At 41.1% G+C, this 21575-nt stretch overlaps 1 protein-coding gene across 6 annotated transcripts in view; it reads right to left on the bottom strand.

Moving 5' to 3' along the window:
* Positions 1 to 21575, bottom strand: part of MYO1B (myosin IB) — a 200084-nt gene that overhangs the window by 85098 nt on the left and 93411 nt on the right. For all 6 annotated transcript variants that reach the window (XM_061440561.1, XM_061440580.1, XM_061440571.1 and 3 more), the window contains 2 exons: positions 15327 to 15421; positions 1005 to 1109 (listed from right to left, as the gene is read on the bottom strand). In XM_061440561.1, the coding sequence (XP_061296545.1) occupies positions 1005 to 1109; positions 15327 to 15421 (200 nt within the window). The remainder of the gene's footprint in view (positions 1 to 1004; positions 1110 to 15326; positions 15422 to 21575) is intronic.

The raw sequence follows: 21575 nt of genomic DNA, 5'->3' as shown, positions 1-21575 counted from the left end.
GACAATACAGGTATGCTTACAGTATAAAGCAATGCAGTGGGCCTTCTATCAACAGAGACAGGCTTTCACTTACTGATTTCAACATATGGATGGCTTATGCTGGTGGTTTATGCCAACCTCCATGGTAGAAGGGGACTTATCCCTGGCTTGGTTTCCTGATGGTATTATGGACTAAATATTTATGTCCTTCCCTCCCTCCAGCTTCACATGTTGGAAGCCCTAACCCCCAGTGTAATGGTATTGGAGATGGGCCTCTAGGAGGTAAACAGATGAGGTTATGAGCCAGCCCCCAACCACCCATCATCCCCCTCCTCCTCCCACATATACACACAAAGAAGAGGTCATGTGAGCACACAGCAGGATGGTAGCTGCTTACCAACCAAGAGGCTTCAGAAGAACACCTACCTTAGCAGCAGGTGATCTTGGACTTTGGAGCCTCCACAAGTGTGAGAAAATAGATTTCTGATGTTTAAGCCACCCAGTCTGTGGTACTTTGTTATGGCAGCCCAAGCTGACTGACCCAGATGGCCAACCAGAGAATAAAGTCAAGTTTAGGCTTTCTGTAACCCTTAGAAACTGGTCCTTAAATGTTTCTCTGACATAGCCTTGGTTTCCTTGACAACAGAAATCACCAACCATGGGTGTTATTCTGAATAAAATAGCACTGCCCTCACATTACTCTTTTTCACTAAGTTTCTCCCAGCTGTCAAGTCAAATGCAAATAGCAATTGATTAATATTAAGCAAAATTTAAGTAATTCAAACAAAAACTGAGAGGGAAAAAAGTGACTGCAAGTGGGAGAGCTCCTTTAGTCAAGGAAAGTGTTCCCTCCTTCAAGTTCATGCAGCCCCAAGTTCCTATGGCATGCTACCTTGCTCAGCAGGTCTGGGCCTAACTCTCCTCTTCCCTCTGCCCTCCTAGGCTACCTCCAGGTGCCTGAAGTGCCCTGAAAACTGGACTGACTGTTCAAGTCACACTGAACCAATATACATCCCAAATCCTACCTTCCAGAACTGGGTTGGACTGTAAAAGCTGTTCTTTGACTTGATTAACTTCTGCTCCTTTTCCACAAACAGCTGCCACGTAGGACATAACAAGCTTGCTGGCCTCTGTGGATGAAAACAAGCCATATTAATAAATTAAACCGATAAAAAATTTTTTTTTTAATTTTGGGGTGAAGAGATCTGGGCGAGAATATGCACTAATAGTGTTTTCAAAAGCCTGCACTTCCTGGGAGCAAAGAATGTTTTGGAAATCTTTTAAAATATTCATGCTTTCTATTCAGATATATCACTGATTTAGATGTAACAGAAACTGTGCTTAAAGGTTATCACTGAGTTGCTAAAAAATTGGCTGAGTAAACATAGCCAACAAGATCTCAGGACTATATTCTTAAAGCAATTATTTCTTAAAAAACTAAAAATAGAGCTACCACATATAATCCAGCAATTCCACTCCTGGGCATATATCCAGAAAAAAACCGTAATTCACACTAGTATGAATAAAACAGATAAACAACAAGGACCTACGGTATAGCACGGGGACCTATATTCAATATTTTATAATAACCTGTATGGGAAAAAAATCTTAAAAGAATTGTGTGTGTATAAATATATACCTATAACTAAATCACTTTGCTATAGTCCTGAAACACATTGTAAATCAAGTATACCTCAATAAAAAGTTAATTTTTAAAAGCAATTGTTTATATACAATTACTATATTATACACAGGTGATTCAAGTCAAAATGAACTTGATAACCTGGGTGTCTTTACCAAATGTATTTTTACAGTTTACAAGAACTGCCTCTCCTCAAAAATACTTTCTACATCAAATTGGCCTGCTTACAATCAGATTAATTACTCTTCAAATCAATTAAAAATCTAAGCAGCTAATCTTAAGGATTTGAATACAAGAAATGCAGACCTTCCAGGGAACCTTTTAGTTACTTTCATAGACTTCACTAGGAGAAAGTTCTCTGCTAAAAGACGCAGGCCACCAGAGGCATGCAAAGAACTCTTTGCTCAAACTGGTGCTTTTGCTTTGCATGAGTGCTCAGTTGTGTCCCACTCTTTGTGACCCCATGGACTGTAGCCCACCCAGGCTCCTCTGTCCATGGAATTCTCCAGGCAAGAAACTGGAGTGGGTTGCCATTTCCTTCTCTAGAGGATCTTCCCAATCCAGGGGTCAAACACACATCTCCTGCATCTCCTACAATGGCAGGCAGATTCTTTCTCACTGAGCCACGTGGGAAGCCCAGCTGAAACTGGTAAGGTGGGCCAAATCTGGTTTTATCCTTCCCCAATCAATACATGTTTCTTCACAGCATCTACTTCCAAAAAACTGATCCTTTTAATATTGTTCCAAGGAATGGTAATAGATGTTAAGGGAAAATGAAGTCCAAAGTCAAACGAATTTGGGGCCACAGTGAGTTAGGTTAAGTGAAACAGGTTTCCTTATTACATGGCTTCTTAGAGGAGCATGTGCATTGTGGAAGTCTGGAAAAAGATCAAGAACGCACCATTTCCCAAATTTATTTGCTATCAAATTTCTTTCGAACTGTCCCAGTTCTAATGTTCCATAATCAGGATCTGGTAAACACTCAACCAGTAAATGTCAGCAAAATAACACAAGGACCCACATTCGGGCAGTCAAGAAGAAAAACCAATCTCCCCAAATCTTACTTTCTTGCAAGTTCTTTGCTCTGGTGCCACTGTCGGAGGGCAGGAGAGCCTTCCCCAGGTGTGAGTGGCAGGACCCCTACCTACGGGTGTAAGGGGATCAATCTTAATACTGCCCTTTCTCATGAGGACATACACAGGTAACTTCCAGCCCATTTCCCACATCTGTATGTGAAGAAATGAATGACTGGAATATGACCTTGGGTGTATTGCCCAACACGTGCTTCAGGGCCTACACACAAACCCAAAGCATCAACTAGTAACAGGAGCCACAGAGCACCAGGAATCCACGCAGGTCTCACAGAGTCCTCAAGGGAGTGCTAGCAGATACAGTGCTGAGGAAGCAGACGATCTCATTGGAGCCCTGAGGACGGTGGTGGGAGGCGGGGTACTTCTTCAATGGTTGGAGTTAATGCTGCCTCCAATTTGCTTACTGGGTAACGAGAACGAGTCCAAACAGGTTCTCTGGTGGTCTGTGATGGCTGATTTCTGCTGTCTCCTCTTAAAGACTGTAACTGAGAAATATCAGTCTTGCATTTTTGCAATACCCTCCTTCCAGAGGGCACTGTCCCTTAACACACCCTCCATCCTGTCTAGTTCCTGAACCACATTTCCCATTGCACTCAAGGTTTAACTATGTAAAGGCAAGCGAACTGTATGGACACACTTTTGTTGCTCCATCAGGGCAACCTGGCCTCAGTCATGGACAAAAGTCTATATTATTACCTTTCATTTCACTTTTGGGTGCTGCATTTCCCATGCCCACCAGTCCACACTGGAACTCTTCTTCTGTCACTTCGAAATACTTTGTTTCTAGGCTCTCTGGCTTTCAAAGTCAGGTGAGACAGCCCTCCCAGCAAACTCCTGACGCCTTGTGCTATCTGGTCTCCCAACTGTGGGCCAACTCTCCTGAATCGCCCACGCATTCCAACCTTATGGTGTGGCCTCTGAAACCATTCACCTCCAGGCTTGCTTTCTCATCATCCTGTTTACTCAACAGCATTCTTTGCTCCCCATCCCCACCTACACTCTCACATGTATTACCTATACTCTTCTTGACTTGAATTTCCGGCCCTCTACTCATTATACTACTAGAAGAATGGAAGCATTTACAGGCAAAAGAACTGCTCCAGGTAGTGGTAAACACACACACAGACATATTTCAGATGGAAAGGTAGGTTTTCTTTTAGGTAAACTAACAAGAAATATTAAAAGTTCAGGCCAGGCTATTTTGCTTATTTCAGTGATTATGAACCTCACTGCAGCAAAACCTCAAACCTCAGACACATGGCTACATCCAGTTCTCTGAAAATCTTGTTCGAGTCCAGGATGGACACCAGGGACAAAGTGCTGTGTGTGTGCATGCATGCGTGTGTGTCCTCTGAAAATCTTGTTCGAGTCCAGGATGGACACCAGGGACAAAGTGCTGTGTGTGTGCATGCATGCGTGTGTGTGTGTGCCCATGTGTATGGGAGCAGAGGGAGGAAGGGAGATCAACCAGGAACGAGAACTCTTTGGTAGCTGGGGGAATTGATTTGACCTCCCAGAGAGCCTGAACGAAATAGTATCAAATTCTCTCGGGGTCAAATCTATTTTAAAAAGGCATCAGTAGCAGATTTTTTGGAACTTGGATTTGACTGACATCATATGGCTGTTAAAACTGTATGTAAACCCACAATATCTACCGAGATATCACGATGAGGTTAACTTAAGTTGAAATTAGGAATCAGTTTTATTAATTTTAAAATCTATTTAAGTAATTCAAATATAATGTTTTAATATATTTCAAAGATCCTTCTAAGTTGTTAATAAGCTTCTATGTTCAGATTCTTAACTATCTTCAGTAATTCTACTACTGGGCTCATTTTAATAAATCATTTTTGGAAGCTGGGATTAAGGGTAATTTTCTCCAAATAAAGCCTCACTGTCTAAAAGAGACTACTCTTATTATTTTTTTTTCCTGACATAATACTTGATCTTTAACTCAAGTAGTTCACAAGACAGTCGACTACTTTAGAGAAAATAAGTAAACCTGTAGGACAAGTGGCAAGGTCCATGGTAGTTCAGAGACTGTTTTCCCTATATTTCACCGTGCTGGAGACAAGAAATAATAGCTATCTAATGAGACTTTCTGCTTCATTTTCCTTGGCTCTTCTATGCTAAAGTTCAAATACATTTAGATCTTTATTCAAATATTTAGATATTTATCTAAATCAAAACTTTATGTAATCACCTCTACATATGAAAAATATTACATTTCTGAGGAGAATCAAGAATTAAATTATCATCCTCCTCGATACTACAAAGCCCAATTTTTGAATCATGTTAACTGTCACAGGAACCAACTAAGCATGACCTTGGCAACCACAATATAAAACAGTAAGCCTTTTCCAAGACAATACTATTGAGTAAAATGAATGCATTAATCCACTAATCATACTCTCAGGGACAATGTCTTGCATGTTTGCTGTAAAAATATAAAAGGGTTCTATTTAGAACAAAAAAAAAGGGTATTCTTAATATGTACTAGCCATTCAGGTGTGACCTAAATCAAATCCCTTATGATTATACAGTGGAAGTGAGAAATAGATTTAAGGGCCTAGATCAGATAGATAGAGTGTCTGATGAACTATGGAATGGGGTTCGTGACACTGTACAGGAGACAGGGATCAAGACCATTCCCATAGAAAAGAAATGCAAAAAAGCAAAATGGCTGTCTGGGGAGGCCTTACAAATAGCTGTGAAAAGAAGAGAAGCGAAAAGGAAAGATATAAGCATCTGAATGCAGAGTTCCAAAGAATAGCAAGAAGAGATAAGAAAGCCTTCCTCAGTGATCAATGCAAAGAAATAGAGGAAAACAACAGAATGGGAAAGACTTGAGATCTCTTCAAGAAAATTAGAGATACCAAGGGAATATTTCATGCAAAGATGGGCTCGAAAAAGGACAGAAATGGTATGGACCTAACAGAAGCAGAAGATATTGAGAAGAGGTGGCAAGAATATACAGAAGAACTGTACAAAAAAGATCTTCAGGACCCAGATAACCATGATGGTGTGATCACTGACCTAGAGCCAGACATCCTGGAATGTGCAGTCAAGTGGGCCTTAGAAAGCATCACTACGAACAAAGCTAGTGGAGGTGAGCTATTTCAGTTGAGCTATTTCGAATCCTGCAAGATGATGCTGTGAAAGTGCTGCACTCAATACGCCACCAAATTTGGAAAACTCAGCTGTGGCCACAGGACTGGAAAAGGTCAGTTTTCATTCCAATCCCAAAGAAAGGCAATGCCAAAGAATGCTCAAACTACTGCACAATTGCACTCATCTCACATGCTAGTAAAGTAATGCTCAAAATTCTCCAAGCTAGGCTTCAGCAATACGTGAACCGTGAACTTCCAGATGTTCAAGATGGTTTTAGAAAAGGCAGAGGAACCAGAGATCAAATTGCCAACATCCGCTGGATCATGGAAAAAGCAAGAGAGTTCCAGAAAAACATCTATTTCTGCTTTATTGACTATGCCAAAGCCTTTGACTGTGTGGATCACAAACAACTGTGGAAAATTCTGAAGGAGATGGGAATACCAGACCACCTGACATGCCTCTTGAGAAACCTACATGCAGGTCAGGAAACAACAGTTAGAACTGGACATGGAACAACAGATTGGTTCCAAATAGGAAAAGGAGTACGTCAAGATTGTATATTGTCACCATGCTTATTTAACTTATATGCAGAGTACATCATGTGAAATGCCTGGCTGGAAGAAGCACAAGCTGGAATCAAGATTGCTGGGAGAAATATCAATAACCTCAGATATGCAGATGACACCACCCTTATGGCAGAAAGTGAAGAGGAACTAAAGGGCCTCTTGATGAAAGTGAAAGTGGAGAGTGAAAAAGTTGGCTTAAAGCTCAACATTCAGAAAACTAAGTTCATGGCATCCGGTCCCATCACTTCATGGCAAATAGATGGGGAAACAGTGGAAACAGTAGCTGACTTTATTTTTCTGGGCTCCAAAATCACTGCAGATGGTAACTGCAGCCATGAAATTAAAAGACACTTACTGCTTGGAAGGAAAGTTATGACCAACCTAGACAGCATATTAAAAAGCAGAGACATCACTTCATCAACAAAGGTCCGTCTAGTCAAGGCTATGGTTTTTCCAGTGGTCATGTGTGGATATGAGAGTTGGACTATAAAGAAAGCTGAGTGCCAAAGAATTGATGCTTTTGAACTGTGGTGTTGGAGAAAACTTTTGAGAGTCCCTTGGACTGCAAGGAGGTCCAACCAGTCCATCCTAAAGGAGATTAGTCCTGGGTGTTCATTGGAAGGACTGATGTTGAAGCTGAAACTCCAATCCTTTCGCCACCTCATGCGAAGAGCTGATTCATTGGAAAAGACCCCAATGCTGGGAAAGACTGAGGGCAGGAGGAGAAGGGGATGACGGAGGATGAGATGGTTGGATGGCATCACTGACTCAGTGGACACGGGTTTGGGTGGACTCCGGGTGTTGGTGATGGACAGGGAGGCCTGGCGTGCTGCGGTTCATGGGGTTGCAAAGAGTCGGACACGACTGAGCAACTGAACTACAAGGGAAGACCCATACATGTAAATGAGCAGGCTCCACATGGATTCCATCACTGTGTCAGGGAAGAAAGGTATGAACATAAGCAAGGCTTTCTGAGGATTTTTTTTTTTAGAACTAATAAATTTATCCAGGAGTTAACAAGTACCCACGCATGCATTAACAGATAGCTAGGTTGGCCAAAAAAATTCATTTGGTTTTTTTCCATAACATCTTATGGAACCCAATATAAGTATCATCGTATGTCACATACACATCATATAAACCCTGTTACATATGTCACATAGCATAGAGATAGCCATATACTTATACACCTAATACTGATATATTTATCTACTTACACACCTCTCTATTTCCTTGGCTAAAGCACCCAAGGTTTTCTAGGGACTGAACAGGTCTGGTAGTTCAGTGACCGAAAGAGTATGACTGCCTATACAAGCAAGCCATGTTTGTATACAGTGAAACAAGGACTCTACAACATTGAAGAACACCCTTTTCAATAGCCCTGAGTCTGCTGTGCTACAAAATAACCCAGCTGCAGCACATCCAAATTGGCCAGACAGGCAGCTGTGAACTGCCCCAATCAAAAGCAAGGGTCTTGCAAAGAGAAACACTGCCTCTGCTCCGAGAGGAATCGTGACTGGAAATGTTTGTACTGAAACACAATTAAAAAGAAGCTGCTTTGCCTCTGAAAGTTGGCCACAAAATCTCTGATAATTCATATAAAACACACGAGTCATGAAAGACCTCGCTCACATGAGGAAGAAAGAAAACATAGCTCACGGCATTTTGGCCTTGAGCTTGCTTAGCTCTTCTGTGTCCATGTGGAGATAGTCAGCATTGTAAAACGCTCGTGGATGTTTAGGCTACAAAAAGTCAGTCACATCTCTGTTGCTGACCGAGTCAGAAAACTATCACAGATATAAAGCAGTGCAAGGTCATCTGGGGTTCAGAACCAAGGGTCTTAACGAGCAGGGCAGGCTTCACAACTCTTGTAGCAGATGGCTGCAGAGTTCCTAGAAACTGATGTAACTGTAAAATTAGAAGCCAAATAATTTATAAAGCTTTCTTATATCAGGATCATCTTCTCAGGCCCAGAGTTTACTCTGATGTCCTTGGAAAAATGCAGTTATGATGGTTCCCTCATGTTCTGCCTCCCTGCCCCCATCAGTGCTTGAATGGCTCTCCACAAACTATTTGTATTCATGATAGTGAATTGTGAGTTCACTGCCTAGAAATAGTTGGGCACTTTTATGAGGCATGATGAATTTTTTATTTAGCACAGCAGTAATGAATTAAATAGGACCCCAAAGGATTCAAAGAGTTTACACCTCTCCCTGGGAGCTCTCATTATACGACCCTACAGTGTAAGAGTGTCTCCAATGTTTAAGACCAATAACATCATCATCTGCCAAGAGAGGTTTACAACCTCATTAAGTTAATTACTTCTTATAAAATGAGCCCTCTGATACTGCGTGATGGTTCTGTATATGCTATTTAGTAAAAACTCTCACTGAAAAGAGATACTGTATAAGTACAGAGCACATTCCAGGCCCTCAATAAATGTTAGCTCTCTTCTTTCATTCATTAGCTGATACAAAAATGCTAATAACTACATGTACTCAAAAAAATTTTGGTGAATAAGATAACGTGACATTCAAAAAATGGCCTGGCATTCCTCTTCCCCACAAAACTGAAATTAAACCCCCTCTAGAAAAGCCTCAACCACTGTGCTACAATCCCTGTATTATTTTCCATCATTTCATTTTCCCGTAAGTAACCTCTATGAAAAAGAGACATTAAACAACACAAAGTCTCTTTACTCAAAACTATTACCTAATGACAATCAAAACCTTAATGCAATTTGAAACAATTTCTGTGTCACTACTTTCAAAAGGAAAGAAAAGTGGAAAAAGATGGGAATAAGTAAGTAAAACACTAACTGTCTCTATGGAGATGGAGAGGCAGGAGATGCTTTTGGAATCTATAAGTGAAAGGAAGGGCAAAGCAGTCACCAAAGAGTATAGCTGAGTGGATCTTTACAAACAGAGCTCTTAGGAATAGTGCCCACCACCCAGCACCAGGAGTTCTATGTGATGGATAAGTGAAGCCTCACCAGATCTAGGAAGCACAGGAGCTCAAAAACAACACAAATGTTCCAAGTGACTTTTGGACAGCGCTACTCAAAGTATGGTTCAAGGACCAGCACTACTCAAAAGCAGATCTGTCCACGAACAGCTATTGGTCTGTCTACACATGAGAATAGACTTTGAGAGAAGTTTTTGTAGCAATCTCGTACCTTGTCTGTTGAAACTAAAACTTTAAGTTGGGAACCTTTTTATGTCTTCTTGGATTTCTTCTGATATTTATTGATCAGCAACAGTCTGGGCGAGTGAAGAAGCTGGTGCTTCCCAGTGGAAGGTTTGACAATATGACCAAAGGTGGTACCCTCCTGCAACCTCCCGCGGGAAGCAGCGCCTGTAAACAAAGCTTCCCAGCAGAGGAGGTGGCAATGACCCTGTGAAGCAGGTGTCCATTCTTCAGCTTATGAGGGGTAAAGGGGTGCGAGAAGGACTAAATCTAGGGAAGATGATAGGATCTCAAGCAGTGAATGGGACACTGAAACCAAGAGGACAAGTTATCAAGTAGAAAAATGTCAAGAAAAGAGAAAAATATAGAAAAGAAGAATGAACTCGATGTGCCACTAGATTTCCACTGGAGGAATAAGGTGTTTCTGTTTTTCACAGAAAGAATGAATGTCTACCCCATGAAACAGTAACAGCAACCTCTACTCCATCTCTCAATAAGGAAGGCACACAAGCCCAACCAGGAAACAGAATTCTGCACCAGGAGGAAGCAGGTGGTTTACAACTCTCTGAGAAGGAGGAGGTCATACACTAACATGGCTCATGAGGGGACACATGTTCCAGAGGAGATGAAGAACTGGCCCACGCCAATCAAACCAGTGACCACAACCCACTTCTGATGACTCACGTGGTAACACACTGAAATAATCAGATACTCAAAAAATTATAAAAACATGATGAAGAATGAGTAAAAATCTAAAAGAAAATTAATAGGCTTAGGAATATTTTCATCTCTTCCTCCTTTATGCCTTAAAAAGGAAACAAATGTGAAACGAATAGGCTGGTAGATACCATCAAAATGACTGGGGTGGGGACAGGTGACATGAGACATCATCACCACCAATGACTCTGTCAAGGGACGCAGTTTTTAACTGACCTTGCCACCACTTCCACTGGCCAACCTGGAAACAAACAAGAAGCGGTACTGCTTTTAAGAATTGAATTCTGTTTCACAATGAAAGGAAGGTTAGAGGCAGTGAAAGAGCAAAAACTTTCTCCCAAGATATCAATATCCTCCTAAAGTTCTTACTGGGAAGAAGGAATCCTAAACAGTGAAAGATTTCACAAATTTCTGAGTGAACAGAGGTAAGAGCCCATACCCAGAGTTCAAATGAATGATCTAAAAAGGGGTGGGAAACTCAATATAATGACTATTTACAATATATACTGACAACACACAGCGAAAAGCAAACCCTTCCATGAATAGTAACACGAGCTGCCACTGGGGTGGGGGAAACATGAGGGGAAGGTACAGAAGCAGGTAGGGGCTAGGTCAAGCAGAATCTTCTGGGTTAGGCTTATATTTTAGTGCAATAAAAACCATTTCGTGAAATGAAAACTTTAAATTAAAAAAATACCTTGAAGCAACAAAAATGGAAAAATACACCAAAACTGATGAGATACAGCAAAAGTAGTTCCAAGAGGAAATTTTATAGCTATAAATGCATACATCAAGAATAAAGAAATATCTCAAATAAACAACCTAATATTATACCTCAAAAAAGTAGAAAAGTAAGAACTAAGCCCAACCTTAGCAGAAAATACAGTTTTTTGAGGAAACAATAAAGATTAGAGCATAAATAAATGAAATAGAGAACAGGAATGCAACAGAAAATTGAGTTGGTTCTTCAAAAAAATAAACCAAATTGGCAAAACTTTATCTAGACTAACCAAGGAAAAAAAGAGAGTTCTAATAAATAAAATTATAAATGAAAGAGGTATCAACAAATACCACAAAAATAAAGGATCATAAGAGACTACTCTGGACAGTCATATGCCAACAAATTAGACAACCTAGAATAAATGGTTAAGTTTCTAGAATTATGACTAGAAAAGCTGAAGAGACCAATTACTATTAGGGAGAGTGAATCAGTAATCAAAAACCCCAAAATAAAAACACCAGAACTGTCTCAAACTCTTGTAAAACAAAGAAGAGGTAACACTTCCAAACTCATTTTAGCAGGCCAACGTTACCCTGATACCAAAGTCAGATAAGGATACTACAAGAAAAGAAAACTACAGGTCAATATCCTTGATAAATGTAAATGTCAAATCCTCAGTAAAATACTAGCAAACTGAATTCAACAGGTTCATACACAATGATCAAGTGGGCTTTGTCCTTGGAATGCAAGGATGATCCAACGTATGCAAATCAATAAACACAACACCTCACAGTTAATACATGTAACACATCTGAATAGAATAAAAGGTGAAGATCATGTGATCATCTCAACAGATCTGGAAAAAGCATGTGACATGCAGTAGAATGAAACCGACAAAACTTAATTACCACTCACAAAAATGAACTCAAACTGGAATTGAAAACTTAAGTGCAAGACCTGCAACTGTGAAACTTCTAAAAGGAAGCAAAGGAGAAAACTCTTATTAGACACTGGTCTTGGCAATGATTTTTTGGATATGACACACAAAGCACAAACAACATAAGCAAAAATAAACAAATGGGATTACATCAGACCAAAAAGCTTCTGCAAAGCAAAAGAAATGATTAGCAAAATGGAAGGCAACATACTAAACGGGAGAAAATATCTGTAAATAATATGACCAACTAGGGGTTAATATCCAAAATACATAAACAGTTCATACAACTCAATCCCTCAAAAAACCCAAATAATCTGATTAAAAAGTGAGGAGAAGACCTGAATAGACATTTTTCCAAATATGAAAAGATACTCAACACCATCAATCACCAGAGAAATTCAAATTAAAACCACAATGAGGTATTACCTCACACCTATCAGAATGGCTAATATATGTATAAAACAAACACATACACACAAAACATAAGTGTTGGAGAGGATGTGGAGAAAAGGGAATCCTTGTGCCACTACTGGTGGGAATGTAAATTGGTACAGCCACTATGGAAAATAGTATGGAGGTTCCTGAAAAATTAAAAAAAAAAAACAAAACAGAACTACCATATGATTCAGCAAAACCACTTCTGGGTATATATCCAAAGTAAATAAAATTACTAGGTTGAAAAGATATCTGTACTCCCATGTTCCATGAAGCATTATTTACAATAGTCAATACCTGGAAACAAAGTAAGTGTCTGTCTATGGATGAATGAATAAAGAAAATGTGTTATATATATACAATTGAATATTGTTCAGCTAAAAAAAAGGAAGGAAATCCTGCCCCTTGTGACAACATGGATGAACTGTGAAGGCATTATACTCACTGAAGTAAGTCAGAAAAGAAAGACAAATACTGTATGATCTTGCTTATACATGGAATCTTTAAAAAAAAAAAACTCATAGAATCAAAGAGTAGATTGTTGGTTTGGGGAAGAAAGGGGAAATGAAGACATGTAGTTAAAAGGTACACACTTCCAGTTATAAGATGCAGTGCTAGGAATCTAATGCATAGCATAGGGTCTAGAGTTAACACTGTATTGTATTCTTACAAGTTGCTAAGAGAGTAGATCTTAAAAGTTCTTACCACATAGACACAAAAGAAGGTAACTCAAAAAAAGAAAAAAATCAAACAGGCCAAGGCTTTGATCCAGTTTTCAGTTTTACAGATCATTCTGGTATCTTTCTGCAGGCAAGCATAAGGGGGAAAGAGACCTGTTAGATATTGCTACAAACAGTCCTCAAAGGAAAAGAGGATCGGTGGCTTGCTCTAACTAGAGTCTCCTGGTGGACACAAAGAAAAGGAAGAAAGAGCTTGGCATGAGATATATTTTAGAGGTAGGGCTGATAGAAAATGGCATTTATGTGGACGATATAGGCAAAGAAAACATCAAGGGTGACTCTAACATCTCTAGCTTGAGAAACTAGGTTGACAGGTGGTCCCATTTATTGAGATCAGGAAGTTTGGGTAGGAGGATGAAATCAAGAGTTCAGTTTGGGGCATGCTTAGTCTGAGATGTCTCTTAGAGACTCACTTAGACATGACAAGCAGGTACTGGATGTGTAAGCTGGGAGACCAGGTAAGAGGAACTGACTGGCATATACAGTTTAGGAGGCAACTACATAATCTGAGACTCGTTGTGACACTCTCTTAACTGATAATACAGATGACTTCAAATAATTAAGTGACTGTCCTGCAGAAGAGCAAGTATACTTATTTGGTAAGGTTCTAGACTACTGAGTAAAGAGGAATACATAGAGGCAGAATTCATCTCTAAGTAAGGAAGAACTTTGTTAGCCAAACCTCTGTGACAAAGTCCACAGGCCACCATACAGAATGGTGAGCCTTCTATCAGATTCTGCTGTTGCTGGGAGGACCCTACAGTAGATGGTCTATATAAGACTATGCTCTCTGTTACCTAAGATTCTCACATGCTGGACCTTCCCCCTCCGTTTCTGTCCACCCAGAACCTAGAACCCGCACAACCAAAAGAAACAGTGCACTGTGTGTTCAAAGGCTCTAGGAAGGGAGCTGGACACACTGATCTAATCGTTCTTTCTTCAGCTACTCTAGGGAATAGAGAAGAGGCACTCCTCATGAAAGTGGAGTAGAAACAGATACTTCAGGCCAGGTCAGGAGAAACAGAAATAGATATTTCAAGGCACAGATCTAACTAAGGGCTGATGAACAGAATGGATGCAGTCAGACGACTGAAACATCCACAGGGGATTTTCTTCTTTTGATCATCAGGAAATCAAAGTTATTAATCTGATAACTAATTAGCCAAGCAAAGTGGAAACATTTAAATCCCACTCTGGCAAACAAGTAAAAATTACCAATTAAAAGAGTCTTATCTATAAAACAAGAACATCTTAGAGATGAAACAGTTATGAAAAAATCATCCTCCTCTTTCATGGACTCATCAGTTCCATCAAAGAAACCCACTGACAAAAGCAGTCCTAACCTGTCCAAGTTTGACTGACTCAGACAGCACAGCTCTTCTGAACCTTTTCCAGGTAGCTGGGCACCATCTGTAAAAGCACATTCTCACTCAAGACCATCAATCACACAAATCATTTTTATTAAAAGCACGAGAAACAAAGCATAATCCCTCCATTTGAGGGGTTGTTTTATGGGGAGGTTGCCAACCTGTCTAAAAATACATACAGAAATCTCAATTCTTCAGGCTTCAGAGGAAGACTTATCTTTTTTCCAAATAGTTTTTTAATATTTACTATTATTATTTTTTATTTGGCTGCACTGGGTCTTAGTTGCACCATATGGGATCTTTAGTTGTGACATGTGGGATCAAGTTCCCTGACCAGGGAGCGAACCTGGGCCTCCTGCGTTGGAAGCTTAGAGTCTTAGCCACTGGGGTACCAGGGAAGACCCAGAGGAAGGCTTCTCTGGAGTGAAATCCACCATTTCTTGGGGCCTTCCCTCACATTTAAGCAGAGGTAGGCTTGTGGTTGTGGTCTCCCTAAACTCAAATAATTATTCCTTAGGGAAGAGGTAAGACTTTACAGATTCTGGTGTCTTGGAGGAAAGGTCAAAGACCCTGAAGTACTCAGGAACTACACTAGAGGTCTAGAATCCAGGAATTGACTCCCGCATTGGCTGGAACCCCTTTTGATAGGTGCCTGCTCCTTCACATGAGAGATGAGGCAAGTTCTTCCTGGAAAACATTCCAGGATCCTAACAACTGGCCTTCCTGCAAAGAAGTCCTGTAAGCTTCATGCTAATGAGCCCACTTTGCTGACACCATCCTGTCCATGGTTCACCTTCTTAGAGGAGAAAGTAAGTTGTCAGGTGGTGACCTTACCTGTTTTTCCTGCTCCGCTTTCCCCAGTAATCAGAATACACTGGTCTTTATCTTGATCTCTTAGGGATCTGTATGCTTCATCTGACAGGGCAAAGCTGCACGGGATAATGGAAAAAAAAAAAGTCCTTACAATTCAGCTCATTATTATTCGTTTACCAGATATAACAGGCTCTTTAAGGGCCACTGTTATGTTTCAGATAGAAAACAGAAATATCACATTGTTTTTCTTCAAATTCTTCAAGTAAATAAATAAAGTTATTTATTCTTTGTGGCCCAAGTTATCTTCTCCTATGCATTCCCTATTAACTAAAATGGTATTGATGTACTGTACACCATAAAGATATGCTTTATTTAACCCACACACTATATTTACAGCTTACTTTGTTAAAATCTGGGCAACTAAGAGAACCAAGAAAAAAATTTACAACACATGTCCACAACTGGATGATGTTGCTATTTCCAGGATGATAAACTGGAGTTTCAAAACACTGAGAAAAAAGTTTTTCAAATGTTAGAAAATGTTATCAAATACTAAATAGCTGACACTACCATCACAAAACTAAAAACAGAACTACCACCTTCACAAACAAGACGGTTGAAACTATGAGATCCACCAGTGGAAGGTGGTCCTGTAGGTTGCCATGGTTCTTGCCCAGTCTTGGGCTCCATGATGACAAAGGGCCCCCTATCAAGTAAGCTCTCATGTCGACCTTCCCCTCCGCAAAATCAACTAACAAGGTAAATTCTGACTCCCTCTAGCTAACTGAAGAATAATTTTGACAATATGATGCTGTCTTAAAATAGGTAAAGCTGCTCTTCTAATTCATTTATTTTGAGTCTACCTAATGTGAAGAAAATGCTAGGAATGCAAAGATAATTAAGATTCAGCCCTTCTTTGATGAGTTTTCAGCCAAAAGTAGGGGAGAGATACAAATAGAGAATAGATAAGTGCAAGGAAAAAGATATATGCAAAACATTGCAGAACCAGACAGGGCCCTCAGTAGGGTGAGGATTAGAGTTGGAGTATTTTAAGAGGTGGGAAAAAACAGTCCTAAAGAAGTAATGAGCAAGACAAAGGGCTTTGAGGCAAAAACAAAGGCCAAGATATCCTAGAGGTGGACTAAGGGGTATGAGCAGTTGCATGCTGCTGAAAGGCAAGGCCTGAGGAGAAATGCACTAGAGAGATGAAGTGAAGTTGCTCAGTCATGTCCCATGGACTGTAGCCAACCAGGCTCTTCCGTCCATGGAATTTTCCAGGCAAGAGTACTGGAGTGGGTTGCCATTTCCTTCTCCAGAGGATCTTTCTCACCCAGGGATTGAATCCAGGTCTCCCAACTTGCAGGCAAACACTTTACCATCTGAGCCACCAAGGAAGCCCAGAGAGATGAGCAGACTCCAGATCAGGAGAATGGAGCCACCCAGGGGGACTATAAGCAGAAGAGGGGCAGGACCAGATAGTAACCAGAGAGTAATTGGAGCTAAAACACCAACATTTACCCTGCACCAGCATGGGCCCCAGGCCCTTCGCATTTAAGGATTCTAAGTCTCACAATGAAACCACTATGAATATATTATTCAGTTTAGTTCAGTTCAGTCGATCAGTCGTGTTCAACTCTTTGCGACCCCATGAACTGCAGCACGCTAGGCCTCCCTGTTCATCACCAACTCCCAGAGTTTACTCAAACTCACGTCCATCGAGTCGGTGATGCCATCCAGCCATCTCATCCTCTGTCGTCCCCTTCTCCTACTGCCCCCAATCCCTCCAGCATCAGAGTCTTTTCCAATGAGTCAACTCTTCACATGAGGTGCCCAAAGTATTGGAGTTTCAGCTTTAGCATCAGTCCTTCCAAAGAAATCCCAGGACTGATCTCCTTCAGAATGGACTGCTTGGATCTGCTTGCAGTCCAAGGGACTCTCAAGAGTCTTCTCCAACACCACAGTTCAAAAGCATCAATTCTTCAGTGCTCAGCTTTCTTCACAGTCCAACTCTCACATCCATACATGACCACTGGAAAAACCATAGCCTTGACTGGTTGGACCTTTGTTGGCAAAGTAATGTCTCTGCTTTTGAATATGCTGTCTAGGTTGGTCATAACTTTCCTTCCAAGGAGTAAGCGTCTTTTAATTTCATGGCTGCAATCACCATCTGCAGTGATTTTGGAGCACCAAAAAATAAAGTCTGACACTGTTTCCACTGTTTCCCGTCTATCTGCCATGAAGTGATGGGAACAGATGCCATGATCTTCGTTTTCTGAATGTTGAGCTTTAAGCCAACTTTTTCACTCTCCACTTTCACTTTCAGCAAGAGGCTTTTTAGTTCCTCTTCACTTTCTGCCATAAGGGTGGTGTCATCTGCATATCTGAGGTTATTGATATTTCTCCTGGCAATCTTGATTCCAGCTTGTTCTTCTTCCAGCCCAGCGTTTTCCATGATGTACTCTGCATAAAAGTTAAATAAGCAGGGTGACCATATACAGCCTTGACGTATTCCTTTTCCTATTTGGAACCAGTCTGTTGTTCCATGTCCAGTTCTAACTGTTGCTTCCTGACCTGCATATAGGTTTCTCAAGAGGCAGGTCAGGTGGTCTGGTATTCCCATCTCTTTCAGAATTTTCCAGTTTATTGTGATCCACACAGTCAAAGGCTTTGGCATAGTCAATAAAGCAGAAATAGATGTTTTTCTGGAACTCTCTTGCTTTTTCCATGATCCACCGGATGTTGGCAATTTGGTCTCTGGTTCCTCTGCCTTTTCTAAAACCAGCATAAACATCTGGAAGTTCACGGTTCACGTATTGCTGAAGCCTGGCTTGGAGAATTTTGAGCATTACTTTACTAGCGTGTGAGATGAGTGCAATTGTGCGGCAGTTTGAGCATTCTTTGGCATTGCCTTTCTTTGGGATTGGAATGAAAACTGACCTTTTCCAGTCCTGTGGCCACTGCTGAGTTTCCCAAATTTGCTGGCATATTGAGTGCAGCACTTTCATAGCATCATCTTCTAGGATTTGAAATAGCTCAACTAGAATATATTATTACTAATCCTATTTTCAGATGATGAAATCATGGCACAAAGTGAAGACAGAACGTGTCAAGGTCACACTGGCAGTATGACGCAGTGGAGTCCAAACTGAGCCCTGCTCTTGACCACTGGCACACACCACCTCTGTGTTCTGGACAGATCACAGGGCCACAAGAGTACACTAAGAGAGATCCATCTAAGGCAAGGAGCCCGGTGAAAGGCTGGGACACTTGGAAGGGTGTCAATTCAGCCTTTCAATCACAGACTTGGGCTTTTCTTCAGAAAAGTGTGTGCAGCCATTAATACTGACAACGCACTGAACACCTTCAATCTGCCAGGAGCTGAATCTTATGTGAACAATGTACACTGATCTCTTTCCATCCAGCAGCCCTCCCTCCCTCACCCTCAAACCCCTTCAGCCATCCCCTGAATAAGCAGTGTCCTGCTCATCCCCAAGGATGCTCAGGGGCCTCATCCTTGTCCAGCGTTCCCTGATTTCCCAAGTGAGAAGCAAGTAAGACCCTCTGTGTGATTACATACTGTTGTTGTTGTTGTTTAATTACAAAGTCGTGTCCAACTCTTTGTGATCCTATGCACGGTAGCCTGCCAGGCTCCTCTGTCCAGGGGATTCCCAGGCAAGAATACTGGGGTGGATAGCCATTTCCTTCTCCAGGGGATCTTCCCAACCCAGGGATGGAACCCTCGTCTCCTGCATTAGCAGGTAGATTCTTTACCACTGAGCCACCTGGGAAGCCCCACTGCAACCTGGGACAGTGGAAAAAACAGTGAATCTGGAGGCAGACGGCATCCAGGATGGACAGGATTCTATGGGCCCCAGACCAACAACTTACCACCTACAGGACCTGGAGCAAGTCACTCACCTTGGCTGAACTTTGATTTCTCCAGGTACAAAATAAAGAAATGTAGCCCTGTACTTTAGCTCAGAAAATTAAATCAAACTGTATGAAAGCACCTTAAAAGTGACTAAGTCCTCAATAAATGTCTAATGTCTTTCTGTATTATAATTAGTTATGCAGACATCTTCTTATCCCCTACCAGAGTGTAAGCTTCTGGGGGCACAGCCTTTCTGTGTAATTAACTTTCGTGCATTCCACAGAGCTGTAAACATAAGACATTGTCTATACCAAAATATGAATGAATGAATGAGTGGACCTTCTCCAAGTTTTGACAAAGCCCCTAACGGACTGAGCTCCATGAAGCAGGAAACTCATATCTCCTACTGCCTTCAGACAGGGCAGGAAAGCTTTACTTGGATTTCTTATTAGCCCCCTCCTCCCTCCCATCCCTCCCACCTCAAGACAATAGTTCAGCAAAGCCAATGTCATCTTCACCACTGGCAAGAAATGCAGGAAAGCATGTTACGCCAAATACAAATGAACTCTTCCAATCATATATTGATATATTTGCTGACCTCTTCATGGATTAACACAGGTCTTTCCCCAGGTTCCTAGTACTGCAAGTTAGCTTTATATATTCTACCATCGTTAGATCCCAAATGATGCAAAATTACTTCTAACATGATTAACCACATGTGATTGTGACTGCACACATATATGCATGTGTATACACAAACACACACACACAGGCTCAGAAGATCACCAAATGACTCTGACATGGGTTTATTTCCCATCAAAACACCCAGGTAGAACACTTACTTTCCTCTTGTCTATCTAGACAGAATCGTTAACTGCTGTCCCCCAACCTGGGCTTGATACATCTAGTGGGTTTAAAGGCTAAAAGGGATGGTTATTCTGTCAGGTTTCTGAAGAGTCAATGATTTCAAACTGCCATGAAAATTTACCAATTAAAGTACTCACACACCGGGAAAACTGGCCCGGAATACTAGCAACATCCACCTCAAGCAGAGCATAATGCCATCTGACTTACTTAGTATAAACACAAGATCTTGACTTCACTTAAAAAAATAACACAGGGGGGCCAGGACACCAGCTCCCCTCCCAACCATACTCTCTTTCTCTCTGGCAATGTTCAATCTTACTCTCTCTCTGGCAACGTTAGCACGTACCCATCACCACAGCCAACATTTGTAACTAAACTGAAACCACATGCCAGCCTTCCCAACCACTCTATAATTAAGGAACCTAAATAAATCTTTAAAGCAGTTTTTACTTAAAAACAGTTGTGACCCATATGCTTCACATTATTTTGTAAGCATGTCAGCATTGTGATTTACCACACACAAAAATGAATGGTTTACTGCACTATAATGATGATAACTTAAGGGGCAAACATGGTCTTCATCGCACCACATCAAGAGCAGGGCTTCATCTATTTCTTCTGTCCTCTACTTGAGCTCTAAGAATAGCGACAGCCTGACGTTTGAATGCAAGTCCCCCCTTCATTTCCAGATCAGCTAAACAGCTGTTCATTGAGAGTCAACCTTCCATTAACATCGAGCATGTTTGCTGCACATTTGCCAGCAGTTGTATCTATTGTTTATAGGTTTTGGAAGCTAGATTTGGGGCTCATCTATCATGTTCTGTCAGAGCAGAAGATTGAGTTGCATGTTCAAAATTATCTAGCCAGTATTTATATTCTTTCACCATTTTATTTCTGTTCAGAATGGGAATCTCTGCTGTGGTCCTGCTTTCGTGGGCATCAGGGTGTCCCTGCCCAAAACTCCAAGCTCCTCACCCTATCATTTTCTTTCTACGTTTCCTTCACCTATTTCAGGGAGCAGAAAAGATGGTGTGACACCAAATATACCCCCACCACCACCACCTAAAGCTTATGTTCTCCTAAAGTGAAGGTCATTCAGTCACGTCTGACTCTTTGTGACCCCATGGACTGTAGCCCGCCAGGCTCCTCTGTCCATGGAATTCTCCAGGAGTGGGGAGCTGTTCCCTCCTCCAGCAGATCTTCCCCACCCAGGGATTGAACCAGGGTCTCCTGCATTGCAGGTGGATTCTTTACTAGCTGAGCCACCAGGGAAGCCCACCCATGTTCTCTCAAGCAGACCCCTTTTTCTCAGTCCCTCTGGCTCTCCTAATGAGGTGCTTGAGGAACCATTCTCTAAAGCAGTCTAATCCATTCTGAAAACTTCTAGTTTGTCATCTCCTCTAGCCAAAGTGTTACACAGAACAAATTTCGTCTTAGGAAACTTTCCTAGACTTAGATGACTCTTTCTACCTTTCTGTTTCTATCTTTTTTTTTCAAGAACTCTCAAAATGGTACTTCCTTTCATTCAATCC

The sequence above is a fragment of the Bos javanicus genome, chromosome 2 (assembly GCF_032452875.1).
Source record: "Bos javanicus breed banteng chromosome 2, ARS-OSU_banteng_1.0, whole genome shotgun sequence".
In the NCBI taxonomy this organism is placed as follows: domain Eukaryota; kingdom Metazoa; phylum Chordata; class Mammalia; order Artiodactyla; family Bovidae; genus Bos; species Bos javanicus.
This window is presented reverse-complemented; position numbering and strand designations above follow the sequence as displayed.